The sequence below is a fragment of the Xiphophorus maculatus genome, chromosome 22 (assembly GCF_002775205.1).
Source record: "Xiphophorus maculatus strain JP 163 A chromosome 22, X_maculatus-5.0-male, whole genome shotgun sequence".
Lineage (NCBI taxonomy): Eukaryota > Metazoa > Chordata > Actinopteri > Cyprinodontiformes > Poeciliidae > Xiphophorus > Xiphophorus maculatus.
This window is the reverse complement of record NC_036464.1, coordinates 18821203-18846367: the sequence shown is the minus strand read 5'-3', so window position 1 is coordinate 18846367 and position 25165 is coordinate 18821203. Positions and strand designations below refer to the sequence as shown.

Here is a 25165-nt window from a genome sequence, read left to right as displayed (position 1 = left end):
AGGAACAGACTGTAATGGTCTTAAGTCCAAAAACAAACGCTTCACTTTTGTTTACATGTTTTTTTCTGACCTATTCTGACCTTTCCGCTGCTGTCTCTGTGTTCATTTCTTAGGTGGTAAAATTGTTGAGCAACAAGCGTTCACAAGCTGTCGGGATTCTGATGTCCAGTATTCACCTGGATATGAAGGACATCCAGAATGGTAAGGTGTTTTTTGTTTTTTTTCCTGAATCTGGATTTTGACTTTGTGCCAGATAACTGCAGTATTTTATGAAAAATAAAGTGGCACTGTAAAATATACTTTTATTTGGCTCAAATGTTGACACATATTTGGTAAAAAAGATTAAAAGTTATAATGTACTGACTGTAGGCTTTATTTAGAACAAGACAGAAATGAGGTGCATTTATTTGAGAAAGATGGAAGTAATGTGGCATTTTCTAAAAATTCACAAAAAGAATGTGATTTTCATTCATTCCTCTGCATTTCCAGTTTTGGTCTTTCTGTATGTGACAAGTATAGTTATTCCTGGATTCTGTACTGCTATCTAAGTGAAATGTTTTTATTTTTTTGATAACTATACCAACACTGAACACTTCAGTTCCATAAATTCAATCCTACTGTATAAATAAAAGCTGTGAATAAGCGAGCACAGATATTGAGTTGAAATCCCAAGATTATCATGATTAATCATCATGACAGCAGGTACAATCAACCTAAAGAAACAAGATGGCTACTTAGGCTTTACAATCTCATTATAATCCACTGATACTTCCCCAACAAAAGCAATCTTATTATCCTGAAAAGACTTTAGAGAGTCTAATTCAGTAAAACCTTTAGCTGTCAAATGAAAGAATGATTGCTCTTTTGTTTTCTATTTTTGTTAAAACATAGTCCTACAGATTGTTTCATCATTTCAAGAAAGCTGTAATCTGTGGATAATCCATAGTACTTAAAGTTTTCAGTAATTGCTGTCTCCGGACGGAAAAATCCAACCACAACGTTTAGGTTGTATATTAATGTGTGTTTTTTTGTTTTTTTTCTAATGGAAACATGGGGTCGTAGCTGACTGCAGTAGGTACCATGATCTCAGTTACTAATATCTAGTCATTCCAAAGATTTAAAAGGTTTCAGTTTCAGAACCGGTCCACTGGTTCAGAGTGACTGGAGGTTTCTCTAGTACAACGCCTGGCTCAACTCTCCTACATGTTGTATGGGATACATGTGAGCTGGCTAAAAGAAGGTTTTGACACTTATTTCCTTTCTTGCACTACAGATAATTTTGAGTCGTCAGAAATGTATCTGGTTGCAATAAAACAGTTAAGCCGTGGAAACTAATAGCTTGGTAAAAACCCAGCCCCTTGTTCTACACTTCGCTTTGTACAGAGGGTCTGGACCAGTTATTTGTTGGAGACATGGACTTTGATGAAGTTTTAAATTGTACCCAATCACCAATATTTGGCCCTGATGTATGTAATACGCTAGTTCAATGCTAAGAAACTTACAGAAACTTGCTGCTGTACACAATCATCCTCCATTCCGACGAAGTGCTGAGTCAGACTAGACGGCTATTGATGTTCAATATATGGAATTGTGGCCAACACAGACTGAACAAACATAACATTTTGGCACAAAGTAAAATGGTAATTGTGGTAATATAAGATGATGACTCTATTATAAGCAAAACAATGTTGAGGCGTGGCTCAAAACTTTTAAACATGTTTTGAAAAGTTGTTATAACAAACACTCATGTTTGATAGAAAATTAATAATGCAATACAAAAAATATTTTAGCATGAAAAACATTGAAGACAAACTAACAATAAAAAGTTTATTCTGGAAAAAATCTTTTAGATATATATATATTTTTTTACTAAGTATCAAAAATGTATCTTGGAATTTGCTGAGAGCGTACTCGGATTGTGTAAAGTCCCCTCTCACCTTGGAAAGTCATCAAACTAAAAGTCATTTGAGTTATTCAGCCTTTTGTTTGCCTCCTCCTCTCTGGTTTTGCTTGCTCTCATTTTTGGTAATCTCATCGCGTTTAACACCCACATCATGTTTTTCTGCGGCTCTCCGGCGCTCTGAGCTTGTCACCATCTTGTCTAGGCGGCTTTGTAGAGGTGAAGTCATCCTGGAGACGTTGATGGGAACCGACAGTCTTCCTGTTTTAGTTACCCTCTGATTGCGCTCCAGTCTTCGCTCATCCGTGTGTCTAAACACTCTTCATTCTCCTTTTTTTTCTTTTAAATCCTTCAAGAGGAGAACATTTATTACAGTTTAAAACCTGCAGCATCTTCAGCTATTACACACGTAAATGTTAAGATTCCAGCTTTAATGTATTTGATGCATCCATTTTGGGTCAGAGGAGGAGGGCAGGAGAGGGCCACTGTCATTAACACTGCCATTTATCTCCTATGTTAGGACAGTTTTGAAATGCTCTATAATTAGCACTAATTGGAAACTTCAGTTTATCACAGACTGAGAACATAGTGTGTGTCTTTGGTGGTTTGGTGGAGTAATTCTCAGTATCTTTTGCTTCATTCCCAGAATGTTTGGATTTTAACATTTATTGATATTAGAAAAGTCTTTTAACATATCACAGACATTAGAGATCTCATTTATCTGAAATTATTTTATGTCCCTATGCGTCACATTGTTTTGAGAGGCAAAAGATTCACTCATGAAAGCATTGTGATGCTCCAAATCGGGGTTGTGAATCAATTTAATTTCCTTTTGAATTCCACAATAGTGACAGTGACTACCAAAGCTGTCATTTGGATGGTTTAACTTCAAGAAAAACAAGTTATGAATCATTAAATTTTTGTTGTTGGTTTAAAGCAACTCAGCCACTCAGTGGGGAATCAACACTTTTCCCCTTACTTTCCTCACAGCTGTTGTTGGTTGTTCTCAGACTTGGCTGACACACTACGTTTCATAGGACACTTCCGTGCAGTGTCTGCTTCCTGTGAGGCTTTAGAGCCGCAGTTTTTTTCTTCTTCTCCCCACAAGACTGTGGTTGACGGCGCCGCCGTGCTGGGGTCACATGCGGCAGTCTAGAATACATGTGGACAGATGGCCCAAGTTTTATTTATTTTATTTTTTTTTTGCGTGATTGGACTTTCCATGTCACAGCAATAACACAACTTTCACCTGCTTCTTTTAATAACTAGTTTTCCAAATCAACGTACCCACACAGACACTGGCAAAGATGGTAATGAGAACCAAATGGTAAACGTAACAGAATAGGATGTTTTGTAGTTACTTCTGAGGAATAAAACGTGTCCAAAAGAGTGCAGAGAAGAAGTTAATCAAAAATATCCACATTTTTGTCCAAAGGGAAGGCCAGACTTCAGCAAAGGCAAAACAGGCCCTCAAGTAGTCAGTGGTGAATGAATGAATTTATATTTTTCAAACATTTGAGCTTCAAAGAAGACGTATGAGCTCGTATCCATTTTATTGAATTTTTACTTTTTTTTTTTTAGCTTTATATCATGTTATAATTCCCTCATCAAAAACATGCACAAAGTGTTCCATTGATTCTTTCACACATGTTTGAGAAATAGTTGATTTCCCTTTAGGGAGGTGTTTAAACACCTACTCATACAATCCACCGCCTGTTTACCCAAAGCTACTCCTTGGAACGAAGGATCCTGCTGAGCTCTCACCCCACAGAGCACCCATTCCTTCTGTCTTCCTCCAAAACTCCTCCAAACTAGTGGCAGCAGCAGTTGGCAAACACCTGGTGGAACTACATGTCTGCTGAGCTTATCATATGAACTACTTTCCTGTCCAACACTCCTAAGAATGGCTATAAACAGTATCATGGAGGAGGATTGTTGCGATGATGTGCTGGAAAGAGACAGAGGTCAATTTCCAAGTGTCAAATTTACCTTTAAGCTTAATATCCCCTCCTTCCCCATGTCTTGGTTTTTTTAATAATCCTTATTTTTTTTCTTCATCTATTTTGAAACTGCTCTCAAAGGCTCATAACATTTTCCTCCATCATGTTCACTCTTTCCTCCGAGAGCCTGACACTCGAATCTCCCCATCAGATTTCCAACAGGTCAAAACAACGTGAATAACTTCAACACCTACTGCATGATGAACATACACATCTAGGTGTTGACTGCTTCACTAAGCGATTGTGTGTACGGCAACACCTCAGCCTCGACACCACAGATCTCCCGGCTCTGTTTGTCTTTAAACATTTACTTTCAAAGGATTAATGCTTGCGGGCGCCAGGTCCTCGCGCCGAGACAAAAAGGCGACACAAGGAATTCAAACACAGAACTTCAAACACAGATCTTTGTGTCTCTGACAGATTTCTAAGTCCTACGTATGTACAGCATGTGGCTTTTCACATGCTATCCCGATGAGAACCGATAACTTTACTTACTCCCAGCGCATGGCATGTGATATGGGGTAATTTTACCCTTGTTGTCTGCTACCTTTAGGCCTTGGGAAGCAGGAATTTTAGATCTAAGAAAGCGTTCAGTCTTGTTTTGTGGTTTATGTCAAACAAACGGTTTTAATCTGTTGCTTATGAAAGAGGGGCTCTGTTTGTGCTGCTGTGATTTCTGACTTGCTAATTGTGTTCTTTAAAGGTAAAGAAATGTCAAGACATGCCTCGGTGTTAGTATTAACACTAACCATGTCACCCTTGTGTTCTGTCCACAGCTGTCCTAAATATGGACAACACCGTTGTTGATCTGGAGACTCTGCAAGCACTTTATGAAAACGTAAGTGAGCTGCATTATCACACAGCGTTCGGCTATAGAAAATATGAATTCTTCAAATTAACTTATTTAAAGGCATATCTGTAGTCTTAGTAAGAAGTACAAGAAGACATAAATTGCTTTCAGGAAGAACAACACAATACTAAGTGCTAACATGTTAAAGTCTAGATTGATTTTAGATTACCTTACTATGAAAGGAAGAAAAAAAGTAGTGATGCAGAATTATTGCTATGGATAAGTTGTTCCAATGTTTTCTCTGGTAACACTAACCCTAAGAAAAGATGAGTAGATAAGTCTGTTTTGTTCCCTAGTCTTGATGTGACCTAGCCAGATGATTGAAAATATTCACTGAAACATGAAACAGTTATTTTGAAATTGATCCACTTTGGGATCTGTTTTCAAAGATAATTGTTTCTGACTTCCCAAAATGCCAGGTCGGTGTGGACTTGCAACCTAAATAACAAAATATCTTTGTGGACACACCTCATCCTGTCTCCATGAGGACGGGGCCGAAATCTGAAGGTCCGAGTCCAAGTAAAGTCACAAGTCAATGTTGGTAATGTAGGAGTCCATTTTGAAGTCATGGTATTTTTTTTTTCTTTTTGTGCTTCACTACATTTGACTTCAGTCACTGCCGTAGTTTCGAAGATCTTAAGAATTTTGTGGACACTCTGAATGCCTGTTTCCAAGTTGGTATCTCTTAGAAAAAAACTGGAAATTTGCATTGATGAGATTAATTTCTAGGGTTTTCTGGCCTACCTACACTTTCAAAAGAAGAGGACAGGATAGATAATGACAATTAGAATGTGGGAAATAAAACACACTTTAACATATGTATTTGCTATCTATAATATAAAATGAGATTTACATTGTCAGAGATGCCTCATCACTGAACAAATGCCCCTTAGTGGAGCTCTTACGCCATGTTCAACTTGAAAGGGGCGAACAAAGGAAGTGTGTATTAGACAGAAAAACAAACAGGCAAACCACAAGTCACACTGGTATGCGAGCTGTTTGGCTAGACTGCCACTCGTGTGTTGGTCTGTCCTGGAAGAAAATCAGTGCTTTTACGTAGCAAACATGTTTTTTTTACACGTTGAATGAAAATTACTCGACTTTTGTAATAATAAAACAGAAAACTTTGTGTCACAGCAAAGAGTAAGTAAGATTTACAAAAATTGAAAAGCTTTGCCAAGCACGATGGCCGCTCTGGATTGTATGACATTAGTAGTGGATCGCTGAGCTGTCATCAGTACATCTTAATATATCTTCATATTGGGAATGAAGGCTCTCTTTTATAAAGAGTAAATCCATATTCATCAATCTCCTCTGCCCAGATGAAACAGTTCAGGACCCCTTTAAAGTCAGGTCAGTAAATTATGGAACATGAAAATGAGCATATTTTCCACATTTCAATGGAAAGCATGTTTAAGATGCTGTGAAATTCCTGCGAAGGGATTTTTGGCACCACTACACAGAAGAGGCCTGGACCTTTGGCCGCCAGAGGCATATTAATAATGCTGATCATGGGAATGAGACTGTGGCTTGAGACGAGCTGTAGTCATGAACCAATGTGTCATAACTTAGGATCAAAAGTCTTCCAACCTCTCCGTTCACCCTGAGACTTCAAGCCCCCTTCTCTCTCTCCTTTCCCCCTGTATGGCCTGAGGCTGTGTTATTGAGTCGAGGAGCCAAATTGTTTCTCTTTTGTATTGCAAGACTCCATCCTGTCTGTGGGTCTCCAGCCCCCTAAACCACAGTTGGCAGCACAGTCAGCCTGTCTTGAGGAATGCGAGGGGCTCCTAATGGTTACACCCTCACTCGCTGTGCTAGGAGCTAGATCACAAGCTACTCTCCCTCACTCCTTTTCTTTCCTCTCATTCTCACAAACATGCTCACAAACAAACAAGTAGAACCGCACAGTTGTGTACACATTGCACTCTGCACTAACAGAGAGAGATGCACGGAGGCCGGGCAGGGTTATTCAGTCTGCCAACCACAGATTATAGACGGCGGTGTTGTCTGAACAAGGCCACCACCGTTCAGAAAAGGTCAATGACGGTGGAACGCTAATCTCTCTCCTCTTATATCAGTGCGAGTTAGGAGGACTTTTTTAGTTTGAGCCGGCGAAATGTCATTGAGGTCATGACAATATCTCAATGTCCCAGAATCCGATTAAATAAGACTATAAATAACCATGTTTATAAACATGGCACATAGAGATGCTTGAAGACAGAATCAGAAGTTTGGATATATTTAAATATTCCAGGTCTACGTATCCATATTGTTTTCAAATTATACATTTGTTGTTGTTTTTTTTTACCTTTTGTATCTGTTGATTAGAACAAGAGTGGGTAAAAAAAAACATATATGAACAGCAATCTTAAATGTCATATCGGTTCATCCTTCAGATGGTTTAAAAATTTACTTTAATTATATATTCCTGCATAATTATCTGCTTTAGCTAATGAAAAAAATATTTTAATCTATAAAAAAATTGATCTGGTGTTTTCTATGCTTTTACCTTCTTTAATTGGATGTTAAGGCTTTTTCGTAGGCTTTTTTGGAAAAGCTTGAGCTTCAAAATGACATGTTCATAAGTGTGTGATTATCATAACATAAATAAAGAAGAAGATGCAAACCAGATACTTCAAAAACGGGGCCTACAACATACAAACACAAACTGCTATGCAGATCGTGTCATACCAGAAGTTACTAATATAATCAACCTTCCAGGCACATCGCCAGGAATAATGAGTAAAAATAAATACTTCAGAAATTAAGCTTTGGAATAAAGTCTATATTTACATTTTTGTTGAGTGCAGAGTTGCTAAATCTAAATTGCAGACTGTTGAGAGGGAGGTAAAACCAAAAAGAAACTTCAGAAAGTGGATATATTTTAAATAAAGCAAGGTTGTAATAAACAGCAGAATAAAATAGATCTTTAGAAGAGTGAATTTTTCTGAGCACCTGGTGCTATTATTGAATTCAAATGATGCAATTTCTGACCAGGGGCTTACTCATAAATTTCATAAACCTCAATGTTGAAAGTTGAGTGACTTAAACAGTGATTATACTCTGACTGGATCTGTTTAGCCTTGCACCAGAGACCTAGTTAATGAATACCACTTGGCTACTGCTAGGATTCTAGCATTAAAATATCATCCTACTTGAGTTTGCATTGGATATTCCACATGGGACTGTATTTCTCATGCTAACAACCGCTCCAACATGCCCTAGCAATTCAAGGATCACACGCTAATGCCTACTTGTCCCCAATTACACCAAACACTGCCGGGCTCTGCCGCTGCCCTTTGAAAAGGATCTGCTTTGCGTTAAATATATTTACACTTGAAAACATCTCGAAGAGCCTGCCCTTACCAACACAAGGCAGCGGTGTGTAGAATACTAATCGGGCTTTCAGTTCGTTTGATGCTGGTGTTTGATGTTTTCCAAGGATCCATGCCGGGGCCAAACTCCAGTGAAGGGGGGGAAAAATGGAGAAAGACAGGAGGGGCGGTTGGAAAAACCAAAGTGCTGAGGCTAAGACCGGTTGGTCGATCAACTTCTGGAGACAGTGTTTACATTTTCTTCCTGATGATGGTTTTAGTGTTTTACCTCTCTCCTTCAAAAACATTGACATCCATTGTCTTTCCTCCTTGTGAAATGACAGTGCATTTCTGGCTGCTTTTATAAAACCACCTTGAATAAAACTGCGGTCCGGCGCCTGGCAGCAGGATAATGGTCAGGAATGTAATCAAGCAGAAGGCAACTATGGCATTTGTGAAACTTGTAAAGTAAATCTAAAAAAAGAAAAATATGGTTGAGATTTAGTTTGTTCATATTAAAAGAAAGAAACTAGAAGGTGAGCCTGTCGGGGAAGAAAACTGAATGGATTTGGAGCAGATTTGTGATAGGCTTGTAATAAAATCCTTAAAGCTTTAAAGAAAATTGAATTTTCTTCAGATCATCATCTAGATTACATTTAGGATAACTTAGGCTTTCTGAAGGTCTCTCGACATTTATAACTTATTAATTTACCTTTAGTTTAGCTTTTCAAAAGCTGCGTCTGAATTCTGCTGTTATGGTTTAATTTCTTTTGTAATTATAACTTAATTTTGTTGAGCGTCATTTAGAATTATGTTACAGAAAGCATCACATTTTATTTATTTTCATGATGTAAATTTTTCATTTCACCTTGCACTTTTCTTTGACAGAGGGCTCAAAATGATGAGATTGAGTCTATTAAGAAACACATGAAATCCAGCCAAGACAAGGATGACGCAAAGCCACTGGACAAGCCAGAACAGTAAGAATAAAAATATCAGGAATCAACTTCGGCACATAAATTGTAATGTTAATTTAACACATTTTGTCCCGTCTCCAGATTTCTGTTTCAGTTATCACAAATTCCCAATTTCTCACAGCGGGTGTTCTGCATCCTGTTCCAATCAACTTTTCATGAGTGCATCACATCAATTCTGCGTAAAATCGAAATCCTGCAAAAAGTGTGTAAGGTGAATTGTTAGCCTTTTCCTTCCTTTATTTTAATACAATAAGCCAGGGGTACCCAAAGTTGGTCCTCGAGGGCCGGCATCTTGCATGTTTTAGTTCTCTTCCTGGTGGTAGTAACAACTTTTTCAGCATGTCAATGTTCTTCTTAGGCCTTCTAACGAGACATCTTTGGATCCAGGAGCGTTAAACCAGGGAGAGAACTAAAACATGTAGGATGCCGGCCCTCGAGAACCGACGTTGGGCACCACTGCACTAAGCATTAAAAAAATTTCACACCTGTTGAATTTTTTCAGATTTTGTCTTGTTACAACCCCAAACTTTGATTTATTTTTTTAGCACAGTGATAAACCAATGCCAAGAAGTGCATAATTGTGAAGTCAAAGGAAAATATTACATGGTTCTTAAAACTACTTTGTAAACAAAATCTACAGGCATACATTTAGACTCAGACTCTGGGACCAATAATTAAAATCCTATGCAAGTAATTGTCCTCTGCAGTCACCCCTTATAAGAATTAGTTTGCCTGCATGTAATATAACTACAACTTCTTGGTGAAGGCCCCAGAGGTTTCTTTTTAGCAGAAATGTCAGGAATTAAGCTTTTGTTATGAAACAATATCCCAAACTTATGACAGCCAGAAATGGAAAGAGACTAACATGATTCACATGATTACAGACAGAGACTAACATGATTCACATGATTACAGACTGGGAAAAGGAAACATTAATTCAGAAAAAGATACAGAGAATCTTACTAACTCAGGCTCAGCAGGGATCCACAATTCAAGGGAGGTAGATAAAATGTAACTTGTATTCAAACAATATGTCAGTGGAAAATCTAACTCGGCACATGACCCTGAACACACCATGGTGCAGAGTCAGGGCACCCTGACCTGCATGTTTTGGGTGTTTCCCTGCTGCAACACGCCCCATTCAGATGATCACAAGTCAGCAAAAGCCTGTTAATCAGCCATCAATTGAAATCATGTGTGCTGAAGCAGGGGAATGCCTAAAACATGCATGGCAGTGTGGCTTGAGGACCAGGGTTGAATAACACTGATTTACATCATGCTGTAGGGGGCAGTGAAGCTGGTGAGAAGAGATAGATGAAAGCTACATACTGATAAATCCAGGAAGAAAGTCTGCTGTACCTCGTTCCCATAGATCGACAGTGGTCAGTCAGTGCATTTGGGTGCGCTATTTTATATTCTGGCATAAGGAGAGTGTTTGCACTGTAAATTGGACTCTCACAGGGCAGGCGGAGTTAAACCCAAATGCCGAACATGGTCGCAAGCAGTTTTCTGTCCCCCAATCATTGGACTGTGTTATGGGATGCCAGTAGCTCTGCCTTAACCATCCCATTGTCCTGTGGAAATACAACGGAAGGAGTCCCAGGAATGGTGTGGTATGGGTTGGTTCCATGGCCTACAATGAATCACATTGACCAGTTTCATATCATTCAGTGGAAATGAGGCATTAATGACATGAAGCAGAGTTCTTTTCAGAAGGACAATGATCAAAGCATAGTAATACTTCTCTAAGGTAGAGACAGACAGCAAAATGGCTAAAATTGCAGCACATGAGCACTGACTCAGGAGAGGATATACAAGTGCATGTCACAGTTTTCAGATTATTTCTGGAAAAGCAATTGAACATCAGTCATCAAGTTTCTTCACAGAAGAAATGTGAAATTAAAGCCAAAATCTGAAAAAGTTCATATTTTGTAATTTATGTGTAGAGCACATCAATTTAATTCATGTGCTCTACCCATCAATCATCTGCTTGAGCTTTGTGTCTTCTGCTTTACCACAGACTCTCCAAAGTAGTGAGGCTGTGTTGCAGGTGCTTGGCCTCGTGCTAGCGTTTGGGAACTTCATGAACGGAGGGAATCGGTCTCGGGGACAGGCCGATGGCTTCACCATGGACATCCTGCCAAAACTGAAGGATGTCAAAAGCTGTGTGAGTGTGTATTGGTGTGTTATTGGTCTAAATTTAGATGTATACATTTGAATGACCAAATCTTACATTTTCACATCCATCCCCAGTGTCCGAGTTTAGCATTAGAAATGATTGTCTTATTAATCCACAATTTTATTTCAAAATCATTGCACACATTATCACATTTTCAGTTGTAATTTTTTGGATATGAAAGAATCTCACAGGCCTCATATTCAATAGCCGTTAAGAATTTAGACTCCAAGTCTGTCTGTTTACATCTCGAAGTCAGTATCACAACATACTCAGTGTGTCCTTAAAAATCCCATAAAAGGAAAGGGTGCCGTCAGTGTATGTAGCCGTGGAACGAGCAAGTACTGAAACTTTCCACTAACTCTGAGTTATGATGACTAGCCCAGCACAATTGTGTTTTGTTGCATTGCTCTTCCATTGTCTTGATTTATTGCCAGCTTCTCAGATCGCTCTTCGTTTTTATGTCAGCACAAATTAAAACATGCTGCTTCAAATTAATAAATAAAATATGTTGGTTTATTTATTTTTAATGTTTTTCTTTCTTGCCCTTTTTTTTAGGATAACTCTACAAGTCTTTTGTCTTACATTGTTGCTTACTATTTGAAGCACTTTGATGAGGTATGTTTTGGTTCCTGTTTATTTGAATCACTCCCGTGTTTTAGTCTGATTTGCTTAGAAATCCTTCCAGAGCTCTCTTTTCATTTCCTCTCTTGCCAGAGGATACCATGGCTTATCCTTTATCAAATTATTTATTTTCCCTTTTCTCATTTGCAACAGAGACAAATCTCTCTTTTTGTTATTTTCATACAACTTTTTTTTTGGTTCTGCCTTCCCCTCTTCATCTCTGGCTTATGTTCTGCTTTCTTCTGGCTTCATTCAAATCTTCAGTTGGCTCCCTGGCACCGCTTCCAAAGAAGTGTTAGCATAAATAATTTGCTGCTCCAGATGAAATGAACTCAGTAACTCAGCCTGCCAAAAACAACCAGCGTGACATGGTTGTAGCTCTTGTAATGGCCTTTTAGAAATCCGGATGGTGAGAAATAACACGCAGTTTCTGCATTAAGGATGATGTTCACTATTTATAGCACTTTCTGTCCATTTTTTTCTAAAATATTTAAACTGTTGATAAGTCTGTGTCTGTCTCTGACGGCATTTATTTAAATCTTGCCTTTGCGTGTTTGGGATGGAGAGGCCCTCCCCTCCTTGAGGAAGATTGACTGTGACACAGTGGTGTGTTTTGCATCATATCTATTTTTTTCAAGCATGTATGTGTGTTGTCATTTATCAGGATGCTGGCAGAGAGACGTGCCTCTACCCTTTGCCTGAGCCACAAGACCTTTTTCAAGCCTCCCAAATGAAGTTTGAGGATTTTGAAAGAGATCTGCGCAAACTGAAGAAAGATTTAAACGGTACTACCGCTGACCTACATTACACATTTTTTCTTTTTTTTTTTTTGACGTATCCATCCATTTTAAAGTGTAAATTTAGTGAAAGTTTACAAAATTGCAAACTTTGGGTGTTGCTAAGCAATCAAATTATGTTGGTATTGCATTGGTAATTTGATTTATCACCTCATAAATCGTTTTTAAAAAATCCTCTGAGGCACATTTTAAAATTGTTTTTTTGCTAAATATATCGTAATTTTCCAAACTTAACCAGCAATGGTTACGCATGGACTGAAGAGGCAGATCAACAGAGAGATAGCATCTGTTTGTCGTACAGACGAGGTAACCAGAACCACATGTGACTCTTCAGATATACCTCTGTCAGACCTGGCATGCCATTACCGTCTCACTGAAGTCCAAGCTCAGAATATATGAAGTTTGCAGTTGTGGCCAGGGAATTTGCTCTACCTGTCCACCCTCTTTCATCAACTGTACTAGTAAAGCTGAATGTGGCTGTGAAGAGAAAAGGACTGTTCATCAGTCTTTCAGAGACTGACTCATATATTCTTTTATTAGATTATCTTTAGCCATTTGTGTGCGAACCACCCACCGTTTGGCAATTGAGGCGTTTAAATCCGTTTGTTTAAAATCTGAAAGGCGTAATAGAATAGTAGTGGAAGTGTAGGTCATTCAGAATAATTATCCAACAAATTCTCCACAATGAGACCAAAAACAAAGACGTCACAACCCTGCACACTTAAAGTAGTTACCCAACAATTGCTGATAATCTACTAATATGTTGAAACTGTCAAAGAAAATTTTTTGGAAAGGACAGCCATTATACTTAGTGACAGTATTTTTATTGCTACTGCATAATAATAACAATACCTATCATGAGGAAGATAAAACCTGATCGGAGGGATGCTCCGATCAGGTTTTTTGTTGCCGATTCCGATACTGATCATCCATGAGGCCGATCTCTGCCGATCGCCTGGAATGGCTGTTAATTTTTCTCTTTAGGTATAAATGATACTATGTTACCTGGCAAAATGGAAAAATATCCGGCAATAAATTCATCTCATTTAGACATAATAGACATATTTTAATACATATAAAAAAAATATTTCTTTTTTTAAAAATTATATGCTTCAGCTTTAAGCAGACGTTTGGTATGAGAGTTCATTGTCTGGTGGAGGTTGGGCGGCACTATGTCTGTGAAATATTACTGCCAGTAGCGTGTGGCGGGGGTCCAAGAGTGAGGGCAGATCCAACGTCTCACACCGCCAGCTCAAAGACTTGAATTATTTGTCGGGTTTTTTGTTTAGCTTTCTGATCCTGATGATAATCCAGGTGAGTGTTGGTAGCTGTGCACTGCTTTACCTGCTGTCTGACCGCTCCGGGTGTCCTTTTTTTTCTTGCATTGAGCCTCGATGTAAAAAAAGAAACTCAGTCAAATGCTTGTTTTTTTAAATGTCATATTAGACTCGTGTTGATGCATTTGACGCGCTTCACCCCCAAGGTAATTTTCCGCCACAACACGCAAACTTCCCCATTCACTTTCAGAGCGTTAAAGTTCCACACGACAGGATTAGATGCCACACGCTTGCGCAGTGTGAGGGAAAGAGGGGATAGCTGCACACAGGCTGCAAAGTGAGATACAGATGATCGGCAACAAGAAACGGTGATCAGCAATCACCGATCATACACTTTTTCACAGAAATTGGCTGATCATGATCGGTGGTGGATCGATTGGCACACCTGTGGAAGATATGGGGAAGATTTTTATATTAATTAGGAGATTTTTTTTTTTTTAGATTAAATACACAACTGTGATAAGTTAATTTTGTGGTGGATTTTTTTTTATTTTTTATACGCAACATTGGGGAACACTAAGGCTCAACTTTCTGCTTACAACTTCACAAATAGCCTCTAGCATAATTATAGCTGTATATTTTATGCTCTGTTTAGCAGATTTTTTAAGTTGGTGGTTTTCTCAACACAAACCAGGATGGAAAGCAAAGATCATAAATCTGTAACCGGGCTTAGCTTAGGATCTTTGCAAGATTTCAGAAACCCAGTGACGGCTCACTTTGTCTTTTTTCTATATGTTTTGTTTAAAATCCAATGTAGCTCATCTGAACATCAAACTTCACTGTGAATAATGATGCTGGTGTTTCAGTAGTTTGCCAAAAGAAGCTTGAGAGAAAAACAAACAATCAATACAGTTGATGTTTTAAAGTTAGGTGCAGTAAGTCTTTTTTTCTTAAAATACATTACAGTTTCATCAAGATGATTTGCATTTAACAGGTTAATGCTATTGCTTTTTCAGAATGAGAGATATATTGAACATGTTTTAATTATAATCATATTTTTACCCTGGAAAATAATATTTTGCGGTTATAACATTTTCCGGGGTAAAAAATCCCATAAAAGGAAAGGCTGTCATTTTCTTATAATAAGCTTACAAACTAAGTGTAAAAAGAACAAAAAAATGTACATTTAAATGGTTATCATAATCCTGCTGTATTTCACTTCCAAATTTCTACATATCTCCTAAATCAAAGCTATAATGTCAGAGGTTTAAGAGAAACTTTAGATATACATAAATACCGACGCTATCAAAGCCTGGTGTTTAGGTCAAAGAAAATGAATGGCTTATGCTTTATGTGACACTGATATGTGGAAAGCATGTTCTTCACCTTTTTAATACAAATTCCAAATGCAAAACACTTTCCAAGACCTTAACAGTTTGCAGGTGATGGAAATTAGCTGCTCTTTATGTCTTCATGAATGAGTTTGTGCAGCCTGATCAACAATTCCCCAAACAGTTCTTTTTCATCATTACTCTTTATGCAACTTTGCTGTTAAATCAATTATTTCTCAGAACAGTTTCTCCAAATATTGATTTTCCTCTGCCATAAAGCTCCTCTGATGCATTAAACTAGCAGCAGTGATCACTGCTAAACATCCCGGGGATGTGCCTGATGTTGAAAAGTGTAAAAGAGTTGCAGATATGACAACAATGCTTTTAAGTATTTTTCATTAATTACATTTATGAGTGTATCAGTGATAAAAGGTGTACAGTACAGTATTGATTTCTGTTTCAGACAACAATAATACATGTGTCAGGAAGTCTGAAGTGAACATGACTTCACAGACAATAAGTCTTGTCCCACGGAGCGTCCTTATGATTGGCTAAAACAGGGAAGCTATCTGACTGGTTGCTGATAATTCCCTGTTAAAAGAAAGAAAGAAACAATTTGTGGATTGAGACGTCAAGGGAGTCTCAAAATGTTAGCTGTTTTACCTCCATAGCAGTGTCTATAGATGGAGCTTCGCTAAGGGCGGGGTGCTCAAATCCAGTCCTCCAGAACTACCACCCTGCAACTTTTAGGTGCATCTCTTATTTAGTACACCTGAATCAAATGAACAACTTGTTTCAGGCCTCCAAAGAGCTGAATTACTTGTGGTGAGGGAATTCAGCCTTTTGACTCAGAGCAGGAGTATGCAACCAAAGTTGCAGGACAGACTTGGGCGCCCCTGCTCTAAGGGCGAATGCTGACCATGCAAAAGCACATCAGTTCATGCTATACCTGCATACTTCTGTATTAGCTAGCAAAATCAGATGAGTGCTGTAACAGACGTTGACATTAAATGTAGTTTCCATTGGGGGCGTGAGGGAGGTTGACCATTAGAAATAGCTCTGGAAGATCTTTGGGACATTCACAAATAATCCAGTATAGAGAGAGCACTGTTCCTTTTTGGCTGACTTACCGTATGGACTATAAATTTCCCAGTCCCAGTTTCCCCGTTCACTTAACTCATGGCCTCTTGAGTGTTGAGCTGAGTTTGAGTACCTGTTATGGTTGCAGATGGAGCGTGACAACAGCTTTCTCCACGGGTTCTGGCCTACCTAGTTTCTAAAGGTTTCCTAGTAGTCATTATGATTTTACAGCCACTTATTTACTTATTCAACAGAGATGTATTGAAGAAAACTCGGCTTGGCTCAAGTATGACAAGAATTTGCAGTTGCCTTACAAGTGCTTGATGGGATGCTGTTTCTCTAGAATGACTATTTCCTTCTCATTGCAACCATGTCTTGTTGTTTCAGCATGCTTGGGTGAAACTGAAAAAGTTTGCAAGGTTTCCTCTGAAGAGAACCTGCAACCCTTCAAGGAAAAGATGGAGGATTTTCTAGCACAAGGTGAGTCTATTTTAACGTCGCTTAACAATTACTAAAGAAAATATTTTTTAAAAGAAGGAATGGTTCAAAAGAGACCATGCAAAGCATCTCATATGTAAAAAAATAAATAAAATAAAAAACTTAATTCAAAGTTCAATTTGTACCATATTTTATCCATTATTGACCGAAAACAATAGGGCGTAAACATTGCACTGAAATGGTTGCACTGCAGGGATTTTTTTCTATTGCAAGCAGAAAGGTCTATGTGACAAGGACAAACAAACAAGAACTCAATCAGCCTTCAAAAAAGGCTGCACAGACAGAGAAGAATGCTTTTTAGTAAACAGTTTTCTGGCCAGATGAGTTGTTTGAACTGAAAGATGTGGCATTCATTTGGCAAAGGGACGAATTATTCAACCTCAAAAACAATTCATTTTGATGCAAATGTCGTGTTATTAAGGGTATAAAGAAAACATGGAGACCTTTCCAGATAAAACCTGAGTATGGGTCACATTAGACCTTCAGAAAACATTTGGTTTTCACAGCAGCATACCAGTAAAAGAAAGCATGCTTTCAACCTTAAACAGTTTGTGTTTTTTCCTAAAAAAAATAAATAAATAAAATCCTGGAATTATTTGCTTCTTTTCGGGGCAAATCGGAGTTTGGGTACAGATTGTTACAATGTATCAGTAAGTATAAACAATGCTATTTTACATGTTTTGATCAAACAGACATTATGACCGAATAATAAGATCTTTTGCTTGTCAGTCTTTCTCTGTCAAGTAAAACCAGGCATATATTGGGAAATACTGTAAGTGAAAACCTTGACTTCAAGGTCGATCCATTAGAAACAGGAATAACTGGGAAGCATAAGCAAAGAAGAGACTGTGTGTGACATATGTGTATTTTTTCCTCCATGTCCACTAGTTGGGATCAAAATTTGTCCAAGGAAGGGAGCTAATGCTGGTTTGAATAAAAACATGTTAGAATATGCATTGTGTCCCAGTTTGTTGTGTGTAGGGATTGCAGACAGATTGGGATGCCCACACATAGTTGATCTAACATTGAGGCAGCTCACAATGTATAGGACATCAAACACCTGCCTCCAACATCTTAGGTCAGGACTGCATTTGCAGAAAAAATGGAGATGGCAATGCACCATGACGTGACTGAAGAAAACAGTTTGAATAAAAATTGCTTTAAATCGATTTCAAATTTCCTTTACTTTTCTGGTTGGTAAAAATGCTCAGTCTGTTTTTGAATATTTTTGTGGTTTATGTAGATCTCAAGGGTTTTGCCTTGACATTCAATATTTGCTTCTTTCAGGAATGTTTCAATATAATTTTTCTAAAGATTTTGGTTGGCTGCTCTGTTTTGATTAAAAATGCTGAGCTGAGTATTAATAACCTTATAACAGGGTTAGGGTCTATTTTATTAATTTGGTGTTGACAGCATTTAGTAACCAGTAGTTAACTTCCTTTTCTTTTTATTCTAGCAAATATTGTTACATGTTACTGCCAATGGTCTCTGTAATTCTTCCCGAGATGAATCCGTCCATCCATTTTCTTCCGCTTTATCCGGGGTCGGGTCACAGGGGTAGCAGCTGCAGAAGGGAGGCCCAGACTTCCCTCTCCCCAGCCACTTGTTCCAGCTCGTCCAGGGGAATCCCAAGGCATTCCCAGGCCAGCTGAGAGACATAATCCCTCCAGCGTGTCCTGGGTCTTCCCCAGGGAGGCGTCCAGGAGGCATCCTGACCAGATGCCCGAGCCACCTCAACTGGCTCCTCTCAATGTGAAGGAGCAGCGGCTTTACTCTGAGTCCCTCCCGGATGACTGAGCTTCTCACCCTATCTCTAAGGGAGAGCCCGGACACCCTACGGAGAAAACCCATTTCGGTTGCTTGAATCCGCGATCTCGTTCTTTCGGTCATGACCCAAAGCTCATGACCATAGATGAGGGTGGGAACGTAGACTGACCTGTAAATCAAGAGCTTCGCTTTTTGACTCAGCTCTCTCTTCACCACGACGGACCGGTACAGCGCCCGCTTGACGGCAGACGCTGCGCCAATCTGCCTGTCGATCTCAACACCTTGGCTGCCCGAGATGAATGTACATCATAAATATTTATGTTTACAATAAAGATTTTTATTTTATTTGAAAGCTTCTTTAATGCTTCTGTAACAAAACACAGTCTTTAGTCATTTCAGTACATTTATTTTGGGTTTGGACTTCTGTCCTAAAATGTCAGACAAGTTGTGTGAGCTGTTAGAAAAGTGTTTACAATTCAAAACATAAAAAGAGTTTGCTTGTTTTTTCTGTTGCTTATTGTTACTTTCAAATAGAAGTGGAGGTTCCAGTATAATGTGTGTTGTAATGTATGCATCAAAAATGTAGTTATACCTCTGCCAGTCTGTGAAGTTGTAGCTGTTACTTTTCAGTACTACACCAAAACATAACTGTTTTTGTTCAAAATCAAATACATGGACTAAATTTTCAATGTATGAAACTTTATTCTGTTGGTTACAAAGCAAAAAATGTAATATTCTTTTGAACCCACTATTGTGTACAGTGCTTTTACAAAAGATAAAGAGCTCCCTCAGGCCAGAACACAGATGCCAATCAATGGCTGTATTGCCTGGATTGCATTTAATTATGTGCTCAAAATCTGAAATAAAACCTGAACTGGATGATTCTACACTTAATATGAATTCTTGAAAACACAGTCTGAGATTTATTAAGAAAACTTAGTTTGTTTGTCAAACCTTATGTTGTCAAAATCGCAACACATTACTTGGACTGAGTTATTGTACACTGGTTGCAGATTTTGTAAAACAGTTTATAATCTAATACTCCGAACATAAATTTGGGTTATTAATTTTCCCAAATTATTCTTTTGTTTTAAATCCCATTTCTCTCAAACCCAAAATCTTATTTCATCTTGCTCATGGATGAACTGTTGCACCTCTCTAATCTGTCCCACAGTGCTAACATTCCACCCAAAGGTCAACTAGTAACATGACTTTGGCATAGGATAAAAAAAGTTTTGTGATAATTTAAAAAGCAGAAACGATTGATGGCTAATGACACAAGTACATTATGTGTCTAGACGTACTTTGAAGAAGTTCACACATAGTTTTTGCAAGTCACATCTACAAGATGCCAGGCAGACAGAATTGAGGCTTTTATCCTAAAAATCGAACACGTTAAACAATGTCAGGGTATTTTAATCTACATCAAATGGGTAAGACCTAAAATTTAATGCTTGATTTAACATAACAGGCCAATTGACATTCTTTATGTAGCCCTCTCGTTAACCCTGCATATATTCAGCTTGCTGTGGCTTGCCTTCCTGAAGGTCTCAACTCACAATCTTCCACTTCTTTTATATTTAAATGAGAGAATAATATATAGCACATGTTATTCAGCGGTAATGTTCAATGTTCATTTTAAAGGAAGTCTCCAAATGAAAGCAGCCCACTTTTTTTTTTTTCTACCTCCGTCCCGTCTCTTTTCGTGTTTCTCCGCTGTGTGTTTGAGACAAATATGGGAGCTCTCTCTTTGATGCAAATGATGAGGTTTTTCCCCTGAGAGCAGAATGTAAGCACTACAGAATGGATGTGTGTATCAGAGCCCTCCAGATGGGATTCTTTGAGTTCTTCTATTGCAGTGGTGGAGGGGCAGGGGGGGTAAAAGCAACGGCTAAATGTCTTATTTTTGTTATTTCTGTAATTTCTAAAGAGCCTGAGGTTAAACTGTTTCTGGCTCCACAGTTTAAACCGCTTTTGTTTATTTTCTGACCATGAAACTAACCGCAGAATAACAGTGGGAGCGGACTTGTTGGAGCTTGGCTGTTTGGTCTAGCTTGATTTTCTCCGCTCACTTCACAAATTCTCATGCTTGCTGGTCTTTGATGGAGTCAATATGACCAGCACAAGAGCGCCGGTCATGTGATAATCTGTTTCTGATGGATGTAAAGAGTAGTAGTAAGATTGACATGAAGCTTTCACTCCATTTCAACCAGCTTAAACCTAAGTGAGCATGCTTAAATCAACACCTAAACATGAAAAACTCTTAGGTTTCATACCTTGTTATTGTCAAATGAGTAGCAGACATGCTGATAGTTGTCGGGTCAAAATGATTTGTGGATGAAGGTATTACTCAAACTGAATCATATCATAAAGATGATCAGTTTCTACAAAAGAGATCTACTGTATATGGCGGCTTGCAAAAGTATTCACACTGTTTCCACATTTTTCATGGAAGGTGAACCTCTGCCAAAGACACCTTTTAAAGTCTTTTATAGCCTCTAACAGGGTGTCTTCCAGGACAGTCTTATATTTAGCTCCCTCCAATCTCCAATTAGTTCTGACCAGTCTCCCTTGCCCTCTTAAAGAAAAAAATCTCATCCCCACAGTTTATTGCTGCCACCACTATGCTTCACTGGGGGACATGGTGTGTTCAGGAGAACGTGCACTGCGATGGTATTCATGATGTTTTTAGCAAACTAATGTTTTCTAACAAACCTCTGAGGCCTCCAGTCAACGCCATGTAGTAATTAAGTGACTTCAAAAGACACTTGGTTGCATTACATTTTATTGAGGGCATCAGAGAAAATGGGTTGCAACACTTGGATTTGTTTTTGAGAACTATATATCATGTATTTTCTTTTTTGGAATTCTGCACCATTTGTGATCAAACAAAATCCCAACAAAGGGTGCAAGTAGAACGTTTCTCAATGAATTGTTAGTAAAATCTTATGAAGTGTTTGTTCCAGGGACACAAATTTCTACTAATTTTACAAGAAGTCACGTTTATTATGTTCGGTGTCTCTGAATAAATTAAGTAGCACCAGGGACATAACTGTAAGCTGTACAGTGACTAAGAACCAGTGTGTATTTAGCAATTATCCAGGTTTCAGAGGCAGTTCTCTTGGCAATAATACCCAAATCTTGCGCTATCTGGCCTCTGAAAGAAATATTATCTTCAGCAACTCCTGAGTCTGCTCTGAGGCCTCCTCTTAACCTTCCACTCCTTGTTCTTGCCTTAAATTTATGTTCGGAAAATTATGAACAGAACTGGCAACAAAGGGCTGCCCTGGTGTAGACCCAGCACTTATTGGAGTCAAATCTGCCTTGTTACAGATGCAAATCATGCTCCGGCTCTGCAGCAAATATTCCATAGCAGTGTGGCCCAAAAACCTCTTAAAGCACCCACCCACTAACAGTTATAATTGTAAGCCTTTTAGAAGACCACAAAACACAAACAATGGTATAATCTCCTGCTTACATTTCAGTGTCTGTGCAAAGGTTAACGGCTGATCATGTGTTCCACATTCCAATAAAATAGAAACCACATTGCTCATCCTAAATCAGCTATCAGTTCTGCCCTTTATGGCCCAGACTAGACTTTCTCACGGATGTTACAAAATGCAGTTTGATTTCATTGGTGTTTGTTGCATTTCTACTCCAGAAGGTAGAATTTTTTTATTTATTTTTTTACTCTCATCAACTATGACAGAAGTCTACACCCAAGCGTCCTACCACCGGTTTCAAATGTTATGCTTACAACTGCCACCAACCACTCTACGGCCACAGCAATAAACATGACCCACTTGGAGCCATTGTCTCTGTCTCCTTTGGTAAACCAGAGAAGGACTGCCAAAGGTAGGCGTTCAAGATCTCTTGGAGTAGAGCCTCTGTCAGGCATTTGAAGCACACTACCACTGGACTCTTGGATGCGTGTATGTATTTAGAAAGGAACCCCTCCATCTGGTCTGACATACCATCAATACTGGTGGTCAGGCTGAACTCCTGTGCATTGTAGTCTCCTCAGAGCAATGGAGACGTCCTGCTACAAGACCACTGGAAGACCCAAAGGATACCTCTGCCAACTTAAACATGAATCGCCATCATCTATGAAAATATGGGAATCTAAAAGCTTGAGTGTTTTAAGCAAGCCGACTTGGTGCAGACAGATTCTAGCCCCCCTTGGTGAATCCACAAAGCCACAAATCCTTGCAACACCTCCTTCAGATGTTGTGTCTACAGGAGGGTGGTCCCATGCAGTTTGTTTGGTTTATGAACTGTCTGACCACATGCTTTCCAGCAAGCTTCTTTCCCAGGCCTGGCCCCAGTATGATTGTTCAGATGGGGCCCTTAGATCAGGACCAAAAACGTTTTTTAATGCATCACAAATAACTAGCTGCCAGCATTATAAAATCTGGACCCTTAGATTTCCATTAATGAGATCTTTAACTATTAGTCAAAGACATGGTTCTAAATTTTCTTCAATGCTGAATTTTCAAATGTGTCCTCCATAATGGAAAACGCTACATTTGTGTATCGCATAACATGTTAAAAACACTGCAGCCCACATGGATGACATTTAAGCATCTAACAATTTAAGGAGCAGTTCCTTGTAAACATATGAATGTAAAATCTAATGTTTACTGACCTGGGCTTGTAAATGCGGTATTTTTGCACGTAGCTGCTGCTGTTTCATCATTATGTGCAACATTCTCTGGTATGTACACGCAGTCACCTGTCTCCATTTGAAGTAACACTCGACAAAGAACCTCTTGTTCTCCCATCTGCCATTCATCAGTTGTGCAACAGTCATGACATTCTTACACTTAATCTGGTGGCACACCATTTGAACCTGAAAGTGACAGCTGACCTGAATACTGACATCTTGATTTTTTTTTTTTTTTAGTGTGCACTTTGAATCGTAAATGAAAGATTTGTGTTAATGTTTAGACCCGGGTGATCTAACATACTTGTTTTATACTCTACAGCCAAGACTGAACTGGAAACACAGGAAAAGCAGCTAGCAGACACTCAGAAGATGTAAGACTCAATTTCTTCAACATTTTCCCATGGTAACCTTAAAGAAGGGTATTTTTTTATTTATTTATTTTTTATTATTATTTCACAGGTTTACATTTGGTGTTTCGTCAACTGTTAAATATTTGTCATACCGGCAATTAACTAAACTAAGTGGTAATGCAATTCAACCCAACTGTAAATGCAACTTTTTAATTCTTTAGAGATCTATAAGCTTTCTGCTTTGTCGATGTTTATGCTTCCTGCTTGGAAGGCGCAGGCCATCCTGCCAGGCCTTCAGCAGACTTGAGGGCCCCTATGCGTTGTCTGCGTTGTTTATCTAAGTAGAGCAGGAGTAGACAGCTGTGGCTCCAGGCTTCTGTTTCTGCTGGCTAGGAATGCGTTCCTATAGCACACTCCAAACAAAGCCAGGCCAACCTGTCTGTTATATTGATCCACTGCAAATGGCTGCCACATTTAACACTTGAACATGTGTCATCCACTTGTATATACATGTTTTCTTTTGGTGGATGTGTCTTTTTCTCCTGGTCATACACTTTCACTTTTCCAGTTGGAGCATTAGCACAGTTTGTGTGTAGAAAGCTAATAGGACAGAAGGCAAGTACATTCTGTAACGAGTTCTGTTTCGGTCATGGACACTGTGTCTGACATGACAGCATTGGCATAAATTGGCTTTCCAAGTCCGAAATCCACAGTCAGTCTTCACCTTCTCCTCATTCCACTATCAAATGTCGGGTAAACCGAATTTTTCCAAGATCAACTTTTATGCTTTGCATACTTCTGCTGTTCTGCCAGATTTCACAAGACTAAGTACAAGTTTATGTAATCTGCTGTTGTAATAGTTTGGCCTTGAAGTGATATTTTTGCTCTTTGTCCTCAGTTTTTTGGAGTTGAGTGTGTCGTTCTCGGTAAAGCCCAAGGCGGGAGAGAAAGAAGTATCACCCAACACATTCTTCTCCATTTGGCACGAGTTTTCTTCAGATTTTAAGGAACATTGGAAGAAGCAGAATAAGCTGTTATTACAGGAACGGTGAGAACATTTTACAATGTGATATTTTTAACTAAAACAAGTATCTTGCAAACGTATTCCTACTCATTTTTGTTGACATTGGGCAATTTTTTTATGCATTTGTATTTTGTGTGATAGACACAAGGTAGGACATGCTTTAGAGGCAGATGTTTAAAATATTTTTTTTTACAAATAGAAGTGTAGTGAAGTTTTGTTTTAAGCACCCTTTGCTCTGAAACCCCTACTTTGTTCTTGTATTTAATTCCCATACAAACAATCCATGCAAGGTACACCACAAATGTGTGGGCAGATGAGACCATAAAATATGCTTCAAATTTTCTTTACATATCATCACAATTGCTAGATATTCATATTTTATGAAGAGTTTAAGTGATATAACTTCTTTTGCGTGACACATCAGAGATGTCTATTTTTTTTCCATTCAAGGAAACGCAAACCTCATGACAATGATTAATTCTTGTTGACCTTGGACCATCATTAAAGATTCAAAATTTGTTGCACTTTGGTTAC

The 25165-nt window shown here is 38.6% G+C and overlaps 1 protein-coding gene across 1 annotated transcript in view; it reads left to right on the top strand.

Annotated features, from left to right (window-relative positions):
• The window catches only part of LOC102237893 (formin-2-like), a 44291-nt gene that overhangs the window by 17567 nt on the left and 1559 nt on the right, over positions 1-25165 (top strand). Inside the window, exons 7-16 of the mRNA XM_014472437.2 lie at positions 114-201; positions 4677-4738; positions 8953-9044; positions 9123-9252; positions 11062-11208; positions 11776-11835; positions 12506-12626; positions 16714-16806; positions 23577-23628; positions 24506-24655. Coding sequence (XP_014327923.2) covers positions 114-201; positions 4677-4738; positions 8953-9044; positions 9123-9252; positions 11062-11208; positions 11776-11835; positions 12506-12626; positions 16714-16806; positions 23577-23628; positions 24506-24655 — 995 coding nt within the window. The remainder of the gene's footprint in view (positions 1-113; positions 202-4676; positions 4739-8952; positions 9045-9122; positions 9253-11061; positions 11209-11775; positions 11836-12505; positions 12627-16713; positions 16807-23576; positions 23629-24505; positions 24656-25165) is intronic.